General features: G+C 32.8%; 1 protein-coding gene across 3 annotated transcripts in view; it reads right to left on the bottom strand.

Moving 5' to 3' along the window:
* The window catches only part of IKKbeta (inhibitor of nuclear factor kappa B kinase subunit beta), a 131230-nt gene that overhangs the window by 53247 nt on the left and 62643 nt on the right, over window positions 1–15340 (bottom strand). For all 3 annotated transcript variants that reach the window (XM_075376907.1, XM_075376904.1, XM_075376905.1), the window contains exons 6-8: window positions 9876–9986; window positions 7376–7499; window positions 2177–2374 (exon numbers count right to left, since the gene is read on the bottom strand). In XM_075376907.1, coding sequence (XP_075233022.1) covers window positions 2177–2374; window positions 7376–7499; window positions 9876–9986 — 433 coding nt within the window. The remainder of the gene's footprint in view (window positions 1–2176; window positions 2375–7375; window positions 7500–9875; window positions 9987–15340) is intronic.

Below are 15340 nucleotides of genomic sequence, written 5' to 3'. Positions count from 1 at the left end.
TGTAATTGACTTCCCCGCACTTTTCTGATATTCCTTCTGAATAGTGTTCCATGCTTTTTCTTTGGCAGCAATTCTTTTAGAACACATAGACCAGTCTAAAACAACGGTGTTGTCGTTAAGAATATTTACCAAATAAATTCTGCTACTTTCTGACGCATATGGTTCTTGTACTTCGAAATTAGTCTCTTCACTAGACATGATGATGTTTGCTAAAAGACTGGCATGCAAACAGTGCTGGATTGATTAACCTTTTCAGATCATGTTGCCATTGAACTAGCTATCTACGGCGACAGTTTTAAAACGCTGTTATGAAATCATTTTATATGGCATCTAAGTTGCTTATTTTGTTTATACGATGTAAAATGTTTTATTTAGACTAGAAAGAATATGACCATTTTTTTCTCAGAAATGTATAGCTTATCTTACTAGCAACATATCGATGTATTGAAACACATAATAAATTATGATATACGGCACACAAAAAAGAGAAGGAATTTGTGGTCATAAATACGTCACTTTACTTGAGGTCTATACATATCTTTCGCTTGAAAGTATTATTTTTAAAATCAGCAAACTATGTTTCATAACAGAAAGCAAAAAAAAAAAAATTTCGCTAATAAAAAACGCGGTAGAAATGCGCAAAATAATTCTGCAATTAAATTATCGCAATTTTTTAGGCAATCAGATACCAACATATTTTTGCGGATACCAATCAACCGCGGATCATTGTGATGGGAAAAGATTAAAACAAAAGAAACGTTTGATGTATTGACAAACGTGTCTGAACATGATGATGTACAGGATATGAATCATATAAGTGTTCACTTGATAAGTAAAGAGAATACTGGATAAGTAAAAGCAAAATGGGAAAACTACTGGCAAATACTTGGACAACTACAAATGTTACAAGTGTTTACTTATAAGTATTAGTAAAAGGTTATTCACTTAGTCTCAAGGGTTTACTTTACTTGACCAGTATTTACTTTAAAGAAAAAAGTATAGTTTATTCACGTCACTAATTAAATGAACGACACTAAAAAAAAATATTTTTTCATCAAAAAACTGAACTTAGAAATGTCTCACACACATGGTATATTGTAAAAACATAACGAATATTCACGCATCTGGCATGCAAAAAGGACCAAAATGAATGATCATAACGTAAAGGTCTAAGCGGACTGTATAGGTAGTGGTAAATTATCACTGTTATTTAATTTAAAACGACAATACGCTATCAAACAGAAAACATACTAATGAAAACAGAAAACTAATTAATTATAAGTATGAATTATGTAAATTTTCATATCATCCATAACAGACAAGGCGCTACCAACCTTCTCTGTCGCACTACTGGTCTAGTAAATTGCCAAAACACTCGCTTGCACCAGAGGGTGCCTACTGACAGCAGCAATAACCAAACAGAAGCTATTCATTTTCATTTTCTTACGTAGCAGTAAACACAGCTGATTGACACTCTGCATTGAAGTCTTTTGTACGCATGAGTGGTTGTTTGAATTTCCATTATTTGCAATCGACAAATTTTGTCATCAACAATTAGCATGTATGTAAAATTTTAGCCTTCTATCTCATCTGGAGATAGGTTAAATATCGCTGAAAAAATTCTGATCATCCCGCTGTGTGATACAGTGCATATGGGAAGTTACATAAAAGCATATAAAAAGAATATCAAAATTTAATTTGTTATATCTCTTGGATGAGGTACACAGTGTTTATTTAAGGCTAGAATAAAAAAGCAAAAGACATTTTTAGTCGCGTGCATATTCATAGATTTATTCAATACCTACCCGCTTCATAGCGCCACTAGCAAAGAAAGCAACTCCTGGACAGAAAGCCTTTTGTGTTTTGCAGTTTGCTGAATGTGAATCTGTAGTTACATTGTACTGTTTCATGGACTTATCAAATACCCCTAGTAATAAAGCATAAAACTCAATTTTTTCCATCAAGTGAATATTTTTAGATATAACTTTTCAAAGAATATTTTATTTTTATGATAAGTATTACTACTATTGCTACTACTACTACTACTACTACTACTATTAACAATAATAATATACTGTTCAAGTAAAAAATTGACAATAAAGTTATGTTTTTATTTTCATAAAATTTTACTAGCTTTAAACTTCAAATTAAGACGATGGTAATTAATCATAAGTACCTGCACAGCAGGATCCCAGCAAGAGATGGCAAATTTATTATCGCTTAAAATTTCACCAGTAGGCAACAAGAACAACTGTTCTGATACAGGTTGGTTAGCATCACGTTCAATCCAAGTCTTTAAAGTGGAAACAGCTGTTGCAGAATCAACTTCATAGCTTAATTTTTTATATAACTTAACGCAAAACACAACTACTATCTGGAAAAAAAATAAATAACACAAAATCCATAAAACGTTCATACAATCATCAGTCTATCGCATCATGTCTTGCAATAAAATGTTTTGAAATACCCATTTATAAAAAAAAACACGGGCAAAAAACATGCAATAGCTAAAAATAAATTAAAAAAATAATAAAAAATAACAGTTATTAAGTAGATGAAGATTAAAAAATTACTGTAAATTAAAATATAAATAAATTAACAAATTCACAAGTGTCTACCTGGTGTATAATATTAATTTTGATGGCCATTTTGACTAATAAGAAATCTACTGCCATATAGAGTTTAATAATTGTGATGATTCACAGATAAGTATACTAATTACTTAATTCAATAATTACGTAATTCAGCAGGAAACTCGACCTACTACTACTACAAACATGCACAATAAATATTCTTGATAGCATATTGATTGTTAATGAGTCTTTCCTAAATAGATACTAACACTAAATTTTTATTTATTTTTTAATTAATATTACATTCTTTTTTTTTTAAAGTTTGTAAGTGTATTTTTTAGCAATGTGTTCTGGGAAACATAATTTTTTATTTATGTTAAAACTTGTATCAGCAAAAAAAAAAAAACTAGTCCAAAGTTAGGAAAAACTTGTAGTAAGGGGAAAAAATGGAGATATTTGTCTAAGTTAATATGGCCACGTATCAAAGTGTATTAAACACCAAAAAAAACTTCACAATTTATGCTTTCAGAAAATATACTCATGTAAGTAATACTTTAAATAAAATGCTGTTTAAATAATGCTTGAAATCGAGTTGTTTTTTTAACATCCTGTATTTATGAAAGGAAAGGGTCGTACTTAGAGGAGAAGAGGACAAATGTATCCCTACTACACATGAGAGTGGAAGTTGTGCATTTACGCCGAAGCTGTATATGAACGCAGCTAGTGTAAAGTGTCTTTCTACTGAGAAGGAATTGAAAGGGGCCAGTTGCTGGCTGACCAGTATTCTATTACAGTATTGATGGGGAATGGATTAGATGAAGTGGAAAGGAAAATTTAAACTGATCAACTCTTCACAGGGAGAAGAGAAGGCTATCGAGGAGATGAGGAAGTGAATGGGAAAGTTATTTGAGGGAGGCAAAGTCAGGAGGCAAAGTCATTTTTGGGACAGCTGTAAATAAATTTATGATACATGTGAAGTGACTCCTTGAATAAGTAGGGAGAAGGAAGAATAAAATTTTTGAATTGTTCCTGGAGCAGGAAGGACAAATGAAGAAAGGACAGAAGACTTCCACACAGCTACCTTCCAAGACAATAGTAGTTAGGCAGAGGGGAAATCTTATGCAGATCTGCTGAAGACAATCTGGGACCAGTAAAGATGAAGTGGGTGACATCCTTTCAATGAGGAAGGGTGAGAGAGAGAGAGAGGAGCTGCAAATAAGAATAAAAGACTTGGGATGTACTGCTAATGTGCTAAATTCAGACAATATGCTACTCAATTCATTAAGATAATGCTAAATTCCAAGCTGCAAGGTGTGGAAGTAATTATCTACAGCAAGGGAGAGAGACCGGTGTATCAGCATATTAAAGACCATCTGACATACACATCAGACATATTAAAGAATCTGAAAGTGAAAGACATTATGACAGATATCAGGACTGCAGCTGGAGGTGCAGAGACTGGGAATATCAAAGTGACTTCCCTCAGACCGGCTTATGGAAGGAAACACAAGAAACGTTACAGTTTTGCTTTCTGCAAGGGTGGCCAATTTGCTCACAGGAATAGTTCATGTGAAGATTATCTGGGTCCAGTGTAGGGTCCAACCCAGGATGGAAGAGAAGAGATGCTTTCATACTGGAGGTCTGGATATAAGGCTATTTAATGGGCCAGCGCTGACAGGTCCAAGATGTGTTTTAATTGTGGACAATTACAACACAAAAAGGAGAAATGTCAGGTGATTACCAAGTGCATGTTCTATGGAATGAAGAATCACAGGGCGGTAGTATAGCTTGCTCATAGTGCTGTCATACGACATTTATCTTCAGGTAAATATCAATAGGACAATATAATGTAATAATACATAAATAATAATAGGCCAAAGTAAATATCAACTGGAATGCACATAGAGACACTGATGTGATAACCTTGTGGTATGGCATAAACTTTCTTCTGATCAGCTAAACAAACTGGAATTTGGTTTCTGTTGTAGATCACATTCACGACAAAAGATGTGATGCAATCATTAATGCATCCCATTACTGGTAGGGACTGTGGTGGAGGTTTTGCATGGGTAGAAGTTGGATGTATTACAATCCTCAGTTTCTACATCTACATTACGATGTTCTCCAAGATTACAGATGACCAGGTGAAGGTCAGAAGGGGAAAACAAGGTGGTAATTGGAGGTGACTTCAATGCCAAGAATTCTAGCTGGGACAGCAGGGTCACTGATTGCAGAGGTGTTAGTATATTAGGGGATATGATGAGTCATCTAAGATTTTATCAGTTGAACGAAGGGGATGTGTCCATCTTTTTTAAAGCGGACTATGGCTCATGGATAGATGTCATCTTTGTCAGTGAACTCCTACTGGATAAGGTGAAAGGTTAGAGGGTACTCCAAGAGGAAGAGACTAATTCTGTGGTATGTTAAGGGAACTGGGGCAGGTGTTTCCTGAGGACCTGATGGAAACGACAAGGGAGGCCTGCGAGGAAGTGTTGGTGAGGAGCCGGGCACTCACTCATAAGAGAATGAACTAGTGGGGACAGGAAGTGGACTAATGCAGAACAGCTTATCTAAGGGCTAGGAGGTGCTTTCAAAGGATAACCTGAGGAGGGATGAAGAAGCTAAGCAGAGGTTGAAGGACTAACTTAAGGCTGCCAGGAAAGAATACAGAAGGGTAATCTGGGAGGCCAAGAAATGGAAGCAGAAGTAGCTATGTAACATGTTAAACAAAGATGTTTGGGGCAATGGATTCAGGACTATCACCAAGAAGTTTGGGCACAAGCTTCCTGTGCTTTTGGTTAGGAAACTCTCTGTTTTGCTCAACAGTTGTTCCCAGATGGAGTACTATGCTCTAGGGATAATAATGGTAGAAGACATTCCCTTATTACCTTGGGATGAATTATTAAGACCATGCACTCAAATGAAAGGTGGGAAGAGCCATGGTCCCGACGAGCTACCCACTGAAGTAGTTAAGACAGTTGTCAAGGTTGAGCCCTGGGGAGTGCTAAATGCACTTCATATTAGAGTATGAGCATACTCTAATATAAAATGTTAAAAACTGGAGCTGGAAAAGGACCCAGCTGATAATGATCAAGAAAGTAGGGTGTTTGAATTGACTGGCATATCTTATAAAACCCTGTGTAAAAACAGCTTCAGTAAACTCTTTTAAAAACCGATATTAAAGACCTTTAATATGGGTTTGTGTGGAGGGCATGGATGTCCCCAAATCCAAAGAGGTTAAGTATCTAGGTATCTGGCTTTATAGGACAAGCTTTCAATGCCATATTGCTAAAAATATGGCATAAATCAGGATGTATGCCTGATGGAAATATGGTAAAAGCAGTGGGAAAATGCAGTGACAGGCAGGTGGACTTACCAGTTAATACCTAACACAAGCCCCTTTGTTAGAAAGAAATGGGGGAAGTGAATTTTGAAATGACTCAGGTTTTAACAGGTCATGGAATGTTTAACTCCTACCTATTTAGCAACAGAAAGCACTCACTGGATGCAAGCATTTATTGTGGGCAGTGCATTACAGCACAGCACATGATTTTTAATTGTGTCTACTGGAAATTGTTCACAGGGTTGCCTAGAGATGCTTGGGGGCATATCTGCTGATACTCTAGTGCTGAAAATAAAGAATAAGTCAGCGATGGAGAAAATAGTAATAATACAGGTTGAACTCAGTTATAATGAATATCAATATAACAAAACATCCCGTTTAATGAATTTTTCAAAATGAAGATGATGAAAGTTCAGATGAAATATAATTGTCTCTGAGCGACGTAAACAAGAGTTTAACAAATATCTAATCATACCAAATATCTATGTTACCAGAAGTTCCAGAACATATTTTTCAAAATGTTAATTCGATTCAAAATTTCATCTTAAATGCTGCGACTAAAATGACATTGCAATAAAAAACTACAGATATTTTTTTAAAAGTGGACAATAATTCAGTAACTACTATTTTGTTCGGTTAATCAATTTTCCTAAAGGCCTTAACCAGTATCATTTAAATAAATCATGTATTTAATTTTGCATGATTATTTTATAAGATTCACTATAAAAAAATTTCCGTATAACAAAAGAATCATAGCGATGATTTCATTACAACGGAATTCAACCTGAAATCATAAGGAAGATGACAGAAGAGGAAGTACAAGGATAGGACAGCTTGCAAAGCTAGTCAGTAGATGCCTCTGCTTGAAAATGACGAGATAGTGATGAGACAGCTTGGCCGACAGATTGTGATAAGACTTAACAAGATGTAACATGTTTATTGGTAGTTAACTCCACCATTCATGCATCGTGTAACTACTATCAGTGTTGTTTCTACCATCATCATGCGTAAATCAATTTTTTTTTTATCCTCCACGATCAAATGTGTTTTTATCTGTGGAAAATATATTTTCAGGTCATAAAGCAAATTTATTAATTTATTAATGCATTTATTAATTTTGTTCCCAGAACTTTATTCTGAATAACGTGAATCTAAGGATTCAAAATTTTCAAAAAGCAGTAATTGATATTGCTTTTGGTGGTGTGTTATTAGGTGATTTTTGAAAATAGAATTTAATATTTATAAATTATATATTTAATTCACTGATCTCCATGCAAAACAGTCGCATCAATACTGAACCCCCCCCCCCCCTGCAGGAAGGCTTAGCATATTTTTTTTATATTAAAAATTTCATATATAATATTTTCATGCACAAGTCTAAAACCTGGTAGCATACATACATTATCAATAAAAATAAAAAACAGAAAAATGTGCACTAGCAATAAACCTAAGTACTTACCTTTTTATTAAAAATATTGTCAATCATGTTAAAAATAACAAGTTCATTATTAACCTTTCCCCTCCTATTTGGATTCCACTCCAATGCTGTCATCAACCACTTCTCTAATTGAACTCTTAGGTAACTGTAATATAAAATTTTAATTAATTTGAAATTATCTCTTGATGCCCAGCATAATATAAAAATTTTGCAGGGAAATGCATCTTGTTTTTTTAGTCTGCAAAGTACAAAATCTGGAAAATCTATAATTATAATAGTTACTTCAACAGGTAAGTTACAGATGTTATTTAGATTTTTCAATATAGCAGAAATTCTTAAGGAAGATTTTTCACACTTCACAGAATATGCTCAATACAAATAAATGGTTTGCAGATTTTTAATTTTCCTTCCATTGTATTAAATGGAAATTTAAGTAATGTAAAAAGTGAATGAACATTTTCTTAAAAGATAAATGCTAATAACCAAAGTTTTTTTTTAATATTAGACCTCATAAAAACTTTTACAATACGAGTTAATTAAAATTGACTTCCTATTGGCTACTCAATATAAACGAAAGCCACATCAAACAGCATGCACAGCAGCATCCAGCAATTTATAATCTTGTTATATATCCATCTCTAATCAACTCTGTTCAGTGCTGTTAACTAGTGATGATGAAACAAAGAACTTAACATTATCCCTTAAATCTTTGATGTGCCTTTTTTGTAAAGGCTACTGTCATTGTATAACAATTACTTAACAAGGATAGTGACAGTATGAAGAAGTACATAGATTAATAGATCCAGAGGAAGCAATTGATACTGTGAACGGAATAAAATATTTATAATTTTAAAGAGAGTCAGACGTAAGTATAATGTTATAACAGAAAGAAAATTATTAAAATATGTATCAGAATCAAGCAACAGTTACAAGAATGACGATGAAGAAAGAAAGCTGCATTTTAGTTAGGGTGTAGTCTGTTTCTGTTTATTTTAAGCTAATACCCAGTATAAACATCACAGGAGCATGGAAAAATTAGAGAAAGGAATAAATATCTGACAAGAAAAAATAAATATGTTAAGATTTGTTGATGACATTGTTCTTTTGACAAAAAGTAAAGATGAGTAAGAAGAAATATTAAATGGCATACATTTTTGCTAGAAAAGAATATTAAATAAGACTAAAAAGGTAACGAAATGAGACAGGAAGTTGGATAATGAGGAATTAGACATTAAATAGGGAACATAATACACCAAAAATACAGAAAGGAAAAGGAGGTCTTTGAAATGTGATTCACCATTACATGAAGCAATTTGTTAAACAAATTCATTTCCAAAGCAAGTCATTTCTTTAGGTTTGGGAAAAAAGTAATCGCTAGGAACCAAATTTACTGAATAGTGCACGTGTAGAATTACTTCGAAGCAGAGGTCCTGTAATTTTCCAGCAACAATTTGAAACATATGCACAAGCACATTATCATGTTGAAAGAGCTTTTTCTTTTTGGCACATTTAGCCTGAATAGCACCTTTCAATCATCAAGTAGTGAACCATAATATCCCCTGATGATGGTCTTGCCTTTTTCCAGGAAGTCTATGAGTACTAACTACGAGAATCCTAAATAACCTTAGTTATGATTTTTCCTGCATATGAAATCATTTTCAAGTAAAAATGGTTCCAGTAGGTGTGAGCAGGTGAAAGTGCACCAAAAAAAACTCTTTGGCATACTTTCACCTGCTCACATCCAGTCTGCATTGCTGTTTGGTCTCCAGCATGTAATTGTGAATCTATGTTTCATCTACCATTATAAAATATCCAAGAAACCAAACAAAACTGCATTTAAATAAGTCTAAACATCCTTGAGAAGTATTCATTCAATTGCATTTTTGGTTGGCTTAACAAATGCAATATTCAGTACACAGAAAGCTTTTTCATACCCAAAATATCATATAAAATATAGAGAACATAGTCTATCAAGATGTTTGCAATATCACAAAGCTCGTGTACCTTCAGACAATCATTTGATATGGCAGTGTAGATTTTTATAACAATTTCATCCGTCAAAGCAGTTTTTGGGTATCCTGAGCATTCAGTCTCTTAAATGAATTATGATCACGTTTAAATTAAACAGTGCATGTTTTTTACCATAGAAGGTAAAGGAGAATAATCATTTAAAGTGAACATGCATTTAAAACTTCACAGTATCACCATCTTAAGAATGAAGGGAGACAAATATAATAGTCACCATCTCTATCAGGCTGAGAATTTTCCTTGGTTTGTTATGATTAAAGGATTAGCACAAAATTAAAAGAAGTGGAGAATAGCATCAAATCAGTCAACTGATTGATGGCTAATAAGAAAATAATCTCCAGGTCGGTCTAGCAGTTAAACTTGTCATCATAAATAAGCTATCAAAAGTTCTTAGAAAAAGAGCTCCATTTCAATCAGATATATTTTTTGTACAATCTATTAAAAATCTAAAAATGAATAATAAAAATAAATAAACAATAAAAATGCAACTTACTCAGATATATGATTTTCTTTGAACAATTCCTTTTTAAACACAATACTATTATCCTCAGCTCTCTGATAAGCACAGATTACATCAGACTGCTTCTTTTCTACATGCATCATCCTAAAAAAAATATTTTTTTAAAAATAAGAAACGAAATTCAATTGTTTTTTTCACAAGGATGTTGGAGATAGCGACACTATCAAATCAGTAAAATAAATAATATAAGTTGTCAAGCAGCCAAATAATAAATAAGTAGAAACATCTGTTTTTTACATAATTCTTTTTATTTTGTGGTTGCTAGCCTTAACATGATGCAATTGTTTTCTTGTGTTAATACATTATTTTTGTGTTCTAACAGTATCTTATTTCATTTTACAACTTTAAATTTACAAACCTGGCGGGAATGAAGTAGCACCTATAAATATACAAAACGATACAGTCCACATGTTATTCCATCTTACATCTTTCTCCAACACATTTTTTTTGGTCCTCCTAGGCTGGGTGGAGAGAAAACGCATACTGTGGAGAGAAAATAGTGATGAGTTAGTTCGTGTATACCAACTAAGCATGGTCACATATGGTGCATCATCAGTGCCATTTCTGGCAACAAGATGCCTACTGCAACTTACAATTGAAGAATCCCATCAATACCCCTACACAGCTGAAGACCTTGTACGTGACTTTTACATCGATGACTGCATTTCTGGTGCGGAAACTGTAGATCAAGCCATAAGGCTACAACGTGATCTCCCCAGGAGATCTTAAATGCTGGTGGATTTCCACATCATAAGTGGTCAGCAAATAATAGGGAACTCTTAGAGGCAATCCCAATGGAACTGAGAGAAATACCGCATTCACTGAACATTGATGGCGGCGACACAGTTAAAACACGGATTACTGTGGCAACCAATCGGTGACCAACTTCAAATTGTCTGTGAAGTTGGCACTAAAGACAAATATTTTCAAGCGAGACCCACTAAAAGAAACATTTCAGCTATTATTGCATCAGTTTTTGACCCTCTGGGACTGTTAGCTCCAGTTGGTATAATTTAAAAATATTTATGCAAGAGATTTGGCAACAAAACCGTGGATGGGATAATCCCTTGCCTGAACACTTAGAGCAATCGTGGAAAAATAATATTCATCAGCGTCTATCCTCCGTGAACAAAATCAAAATCGAGAGGCCAGTCTTGGCAAATTACAAATGTTATAACTTACAATTGCACGGATTTTCGGATGCCTACGAAAAAGTATATGGTGTTTGTTTTTATATACATTCCACAGACAGTGTGGTGGAAATGTTAGTAAAACTATTATGTGCAAAATCAAGGGTAGTTCCTCTGAAATGAATCTCACTTCCAAGGTTAGAACTCTGTGGAGTTGTATTACTTTCGTGATTGACATTAAAGGTTCTTGACATCATCAATCTCACCTTAGATCAAATCTACCTATTGGCAGATTTAAATATCGTGTTAGTTTGGTTAAATAGATGTCCATCATGGAAAACCTTTGTAGCAAATACGGTAAGCGAAATTCAAGAAAATACGCATGTAGAGAACAGGAATCATGTACCCTCAAAATGTAATCCAGCAGATTTGTTATCAAGAAGTCTTGATGCTGAAGATCTTATCCATAGTTTGCTTTGGTGGAATAGCCCTGAATGGTCAACCCCACAACCTATTGACGTGGCCAGCTTCAACAAAACTATCAGAAGAAGAGAATATTCCTGAGCAAAAACGTAAGGTTAGTTTAATATCTTAGAAAAAAAATACAATTTTATTTCAAAATTTTCAAAACTTTTGTGATTGTAAAGAACTATTGCATATTGTATGCGTTTTATAAGACATTGTAGAAGCTTATAACCAGAGATATAATGGTGAACTATCTGTTTCTGAAATTGATACAGCTTTAATTATATGCATTAAAATAAGTCAGCATGCCTGTTACTCTCAGGAGATATCTGCACTTACTAGTGGAGACCTATTACCCACCAAAAATCAGATTTGTGACCTGCATCTGTTCGTTGATGGTTCTGGAGTTGAAGGGTACCTACATAAATCAAATTTACCTTTTGCTTCCAGACATCAAATTATTACCATCTAAACATCACCTTACGTGTCTTATAATAGAAAACAATCATCATAAGTTACTACATGCTGATCCACAGTTATTGATCGCATCAATTCGAATGAAATACTGGATACCGAACATTCGTCGCACTATCAAACAAATCCTTCATAACTGCCTATCATGATTTAAATTAAATTCGTAAAGTCATTCACCATTAATGGGAACTTTAACTGCTCATAGAGTTTGTCCATCCCAATCATTTCTTAACGCTGGTCCCTTTTTTATCAAGGCAGGGCCACGACAATCAAAAACAATGGTAAAGGTTTATGTTGGAATTTTTGTTTTGCCTTACAATAAGAGCTATTCATCTTGAACTAATAAGTGATCTAACTGCTGAAGCATTTATTCATTTATTAAAACAAAACAAAACACAGGGTAAATCCCATGATTATAAAATAAATGGTCAACATTACACTGTCACATATAATTATTTCATTCATATTTTAATAAACATCTAGACTTAAATTTAATTTCATATAAAACTAAAATTATACAAATCAAACCAGTTAGTGTTATTATTACAATTTAATGACATTCGATGAAAAATTGATCGAAAGTCTTTATTAATATCTACATAAAAGTAATAGTTAGTTTATAAGTTTCTGATCAAGAACAAAAAAATCTAATTTGAAAAGCAATTCTGGACAATCAATATGATTATTAATAATCCTATAGGAAAAAATTAAATCACATCTTAGTGATGAGTGTAATAAAGTGATGATTGTACTGATGGTATAGCTAATGCAGATGCAATTCGATTATAATCATGGTCTGAATAATGATTGTGCGACCAGTTTTATAAGAAGCATATCTAAAGAAAAGGTGATTCACTTTTTTTAGTTTTTTAAAAAATGTCAAGAGTATTAGGTTTATCTTGAGCAGTATAAAAAAGTTGGATAAATAAATGCAAAATATAAATGTAACTTCATACAATGTAAGTTATACGAATAGGATTAGATATACAACTGTCGACCTTAACAAACTGAACACGATTCTCTAGAAAACATGATAAAACATTCCTTCCAAATATCCGGAAAAATCCAATTTTTAAACAAATATTGTATAATTTAGTTAAAAGTGGAGAAAAAATCAAAACACAGTTTTTAACAAAGGATGAATTAGGACCAGGTGCTGATTTAATGTTAAGACCCATGATACCCTTAAATATCTCATCCTCACTGCATTGAATCAAATTAAAGTAATCATTAATGTTACATCTTACTTCAGTATAAGACAAATCAGTATAAACACTACTAAATTTCTTGGCAAACATTCAACAATATCTTGCAAACAATCTGCTCTATCATTATTATAAAACATTGTACTAGGAGAGATCTACTTGACTCTTAACGAGTTAACAGATTTGAAAAAATAACTAGAATCATTTATCACAGCATTTTCAACATCAATGTAATACTTATTTTCATCATATTTACAAAGTCGCTTACATAAAGATTTCTCCTTCCTAGATAACTCAAAATAATATTCTCAATTATACAATTTATGACACTTTTTCTTATTTACAATCACAGTTTTAAGTTCCTTTGAGAACAACTTTGGATAAGTACTTGATGCAATGCGAATTTTTGGTACATGCTCAAGAATATTAATAATAAATGTATTTAATTCAATAATACAATTATTAAAATTAATTTCATTGACATCAGTATGTAAATCTTTATCAAAAAGGCTTAATTTACTACAAATGGAAGTATCATCAGCATTTCTGAAATCAAAAATGTAATCATTAAAAGTTAACTTATTAGTAAAAACTAATCTAACTGGAAAACTAATCTCTAAAGCATTGTGAAATTCATCACAATCAAAGATAACATCATGCGATACGCAGCAAGAAAGATTAATAATATTAGAAAAAACAAGATCCAAACAAAATGTTACCTCTAGCATTAACACATTTATTAAATTAACCGAAACTATATGTTACACAAAAGCTGGTGACACATGAAGCCGAATCTCCAACTTCAACATTACTATGATAACCCAATGCTGATGATTCATTACCATTTGATATCCATTTGAAACCCGGAATATTAAAATCAACAACAATCAATAAATTCTCATAACCAACACTAGACACAAAAGGAGCTACTGAATTAGTAACATTAAAACAAAAAACCATATAATAATCAGATAGTGAATCAGGTCCAATATAAGAACTACCCAAAAGAACAAATTTACCCGTTATCTATGTAAATTTTTAAAAATACACATTCAAATGAGTTTATCAATAAGTGTAATATTTTCAAAATTAAATTTTCTATCTACTGCAACTAAAACACCACCAATAAATTTACAGTATCAAAAATCATTTTGCCGTATTTTGTTCATTATAATCTACAAATTACACCTAAATATATTCAACAAAGTACTGAATAAATGTATTTTTTTAATTAAATTTGTGGGTATGGGAAATAATCAAAGGAGTTGTGAAGCGGTGAAAATCAATCAACATATGAGAAGCACTCCCATAAAGACACTTGTAAGAGGATTAACTGAATAGATTACAGTACAGTGCAACAGAGTACTTGGACATTTCGCAGGAAAAAAAGGAGGGTTTCCCAATACCCAAATAAAAAAATCAGTTACTATGCTATAATGCTACAAATGGAATCAGGATGGTGACTGACCTTGGCGATTATCCAAAAAGGAAATAAAAAACATGAGAAAAAAAAGAAATGATTGATCCACAGAGGAATCATCTCTGATTTGGGTAGAACATAACACACGGAGAACCAAAACTAAGTACTACTCGGTTGTTGGGTGAATGAATAAATAAATGACATCTCATATAAAAGTATAAATTAATACTAACTAATGATCAATGGCATCCGATTCAATGCAGTACAATCATTTAGCTCACTTACTAGTGTGGGTTTTACTGCTATTATTCAGTTACATTATAGAGTAAAGCATAAATAAACATTGCATTTGTGTGAGCGAGTTCATCAGGAATCTATTGAATCATGTCCTGTTTATCAGTGCCGATTCACAACATGGCCATATCTATATACAACACTATAATATTTACTCGTATACTAGTCACCGTTTTAGTGATATAGTAGACATGCAATCAAACATTTATATAATGTTATATCTTTTCACATGATCACTCTTTTGTTCTCTTGCTCGATTATTGTGTTTGTTAGTTACTCGTTTATTTTCTCGTTACTCGTTTAGTTACTCTAATGTTATTTAAGTTATATAATGCAATCTTTTAAATTTACTGGAACTTAAAAGTTCCAGATTTGTGTCTGTACGACTTGCAAAGCAAATTAAGCTGAACAAAACCAAATTAAAGAATAATCACACGTTGACTTCAGATA

Source organism: Lycorma delicatula, chromosome 10 (assembly GCF_047948215.1).
Source record: "Lycorma delicatula isolate Av1 chromosome 10, ASM4794821v1, whole genome shotgun sequence".
NCBI classification, from domain to species: domain Eukaryota; kingdom Metazoa; phylum Arthropoda; class Insecta; order Hemiptera; family Fulgoridae; genus Lycorma; species Lycorma delicatula.
This window is presented reverse-complemented; position numbering and strand designations above follow the sequence as displayed.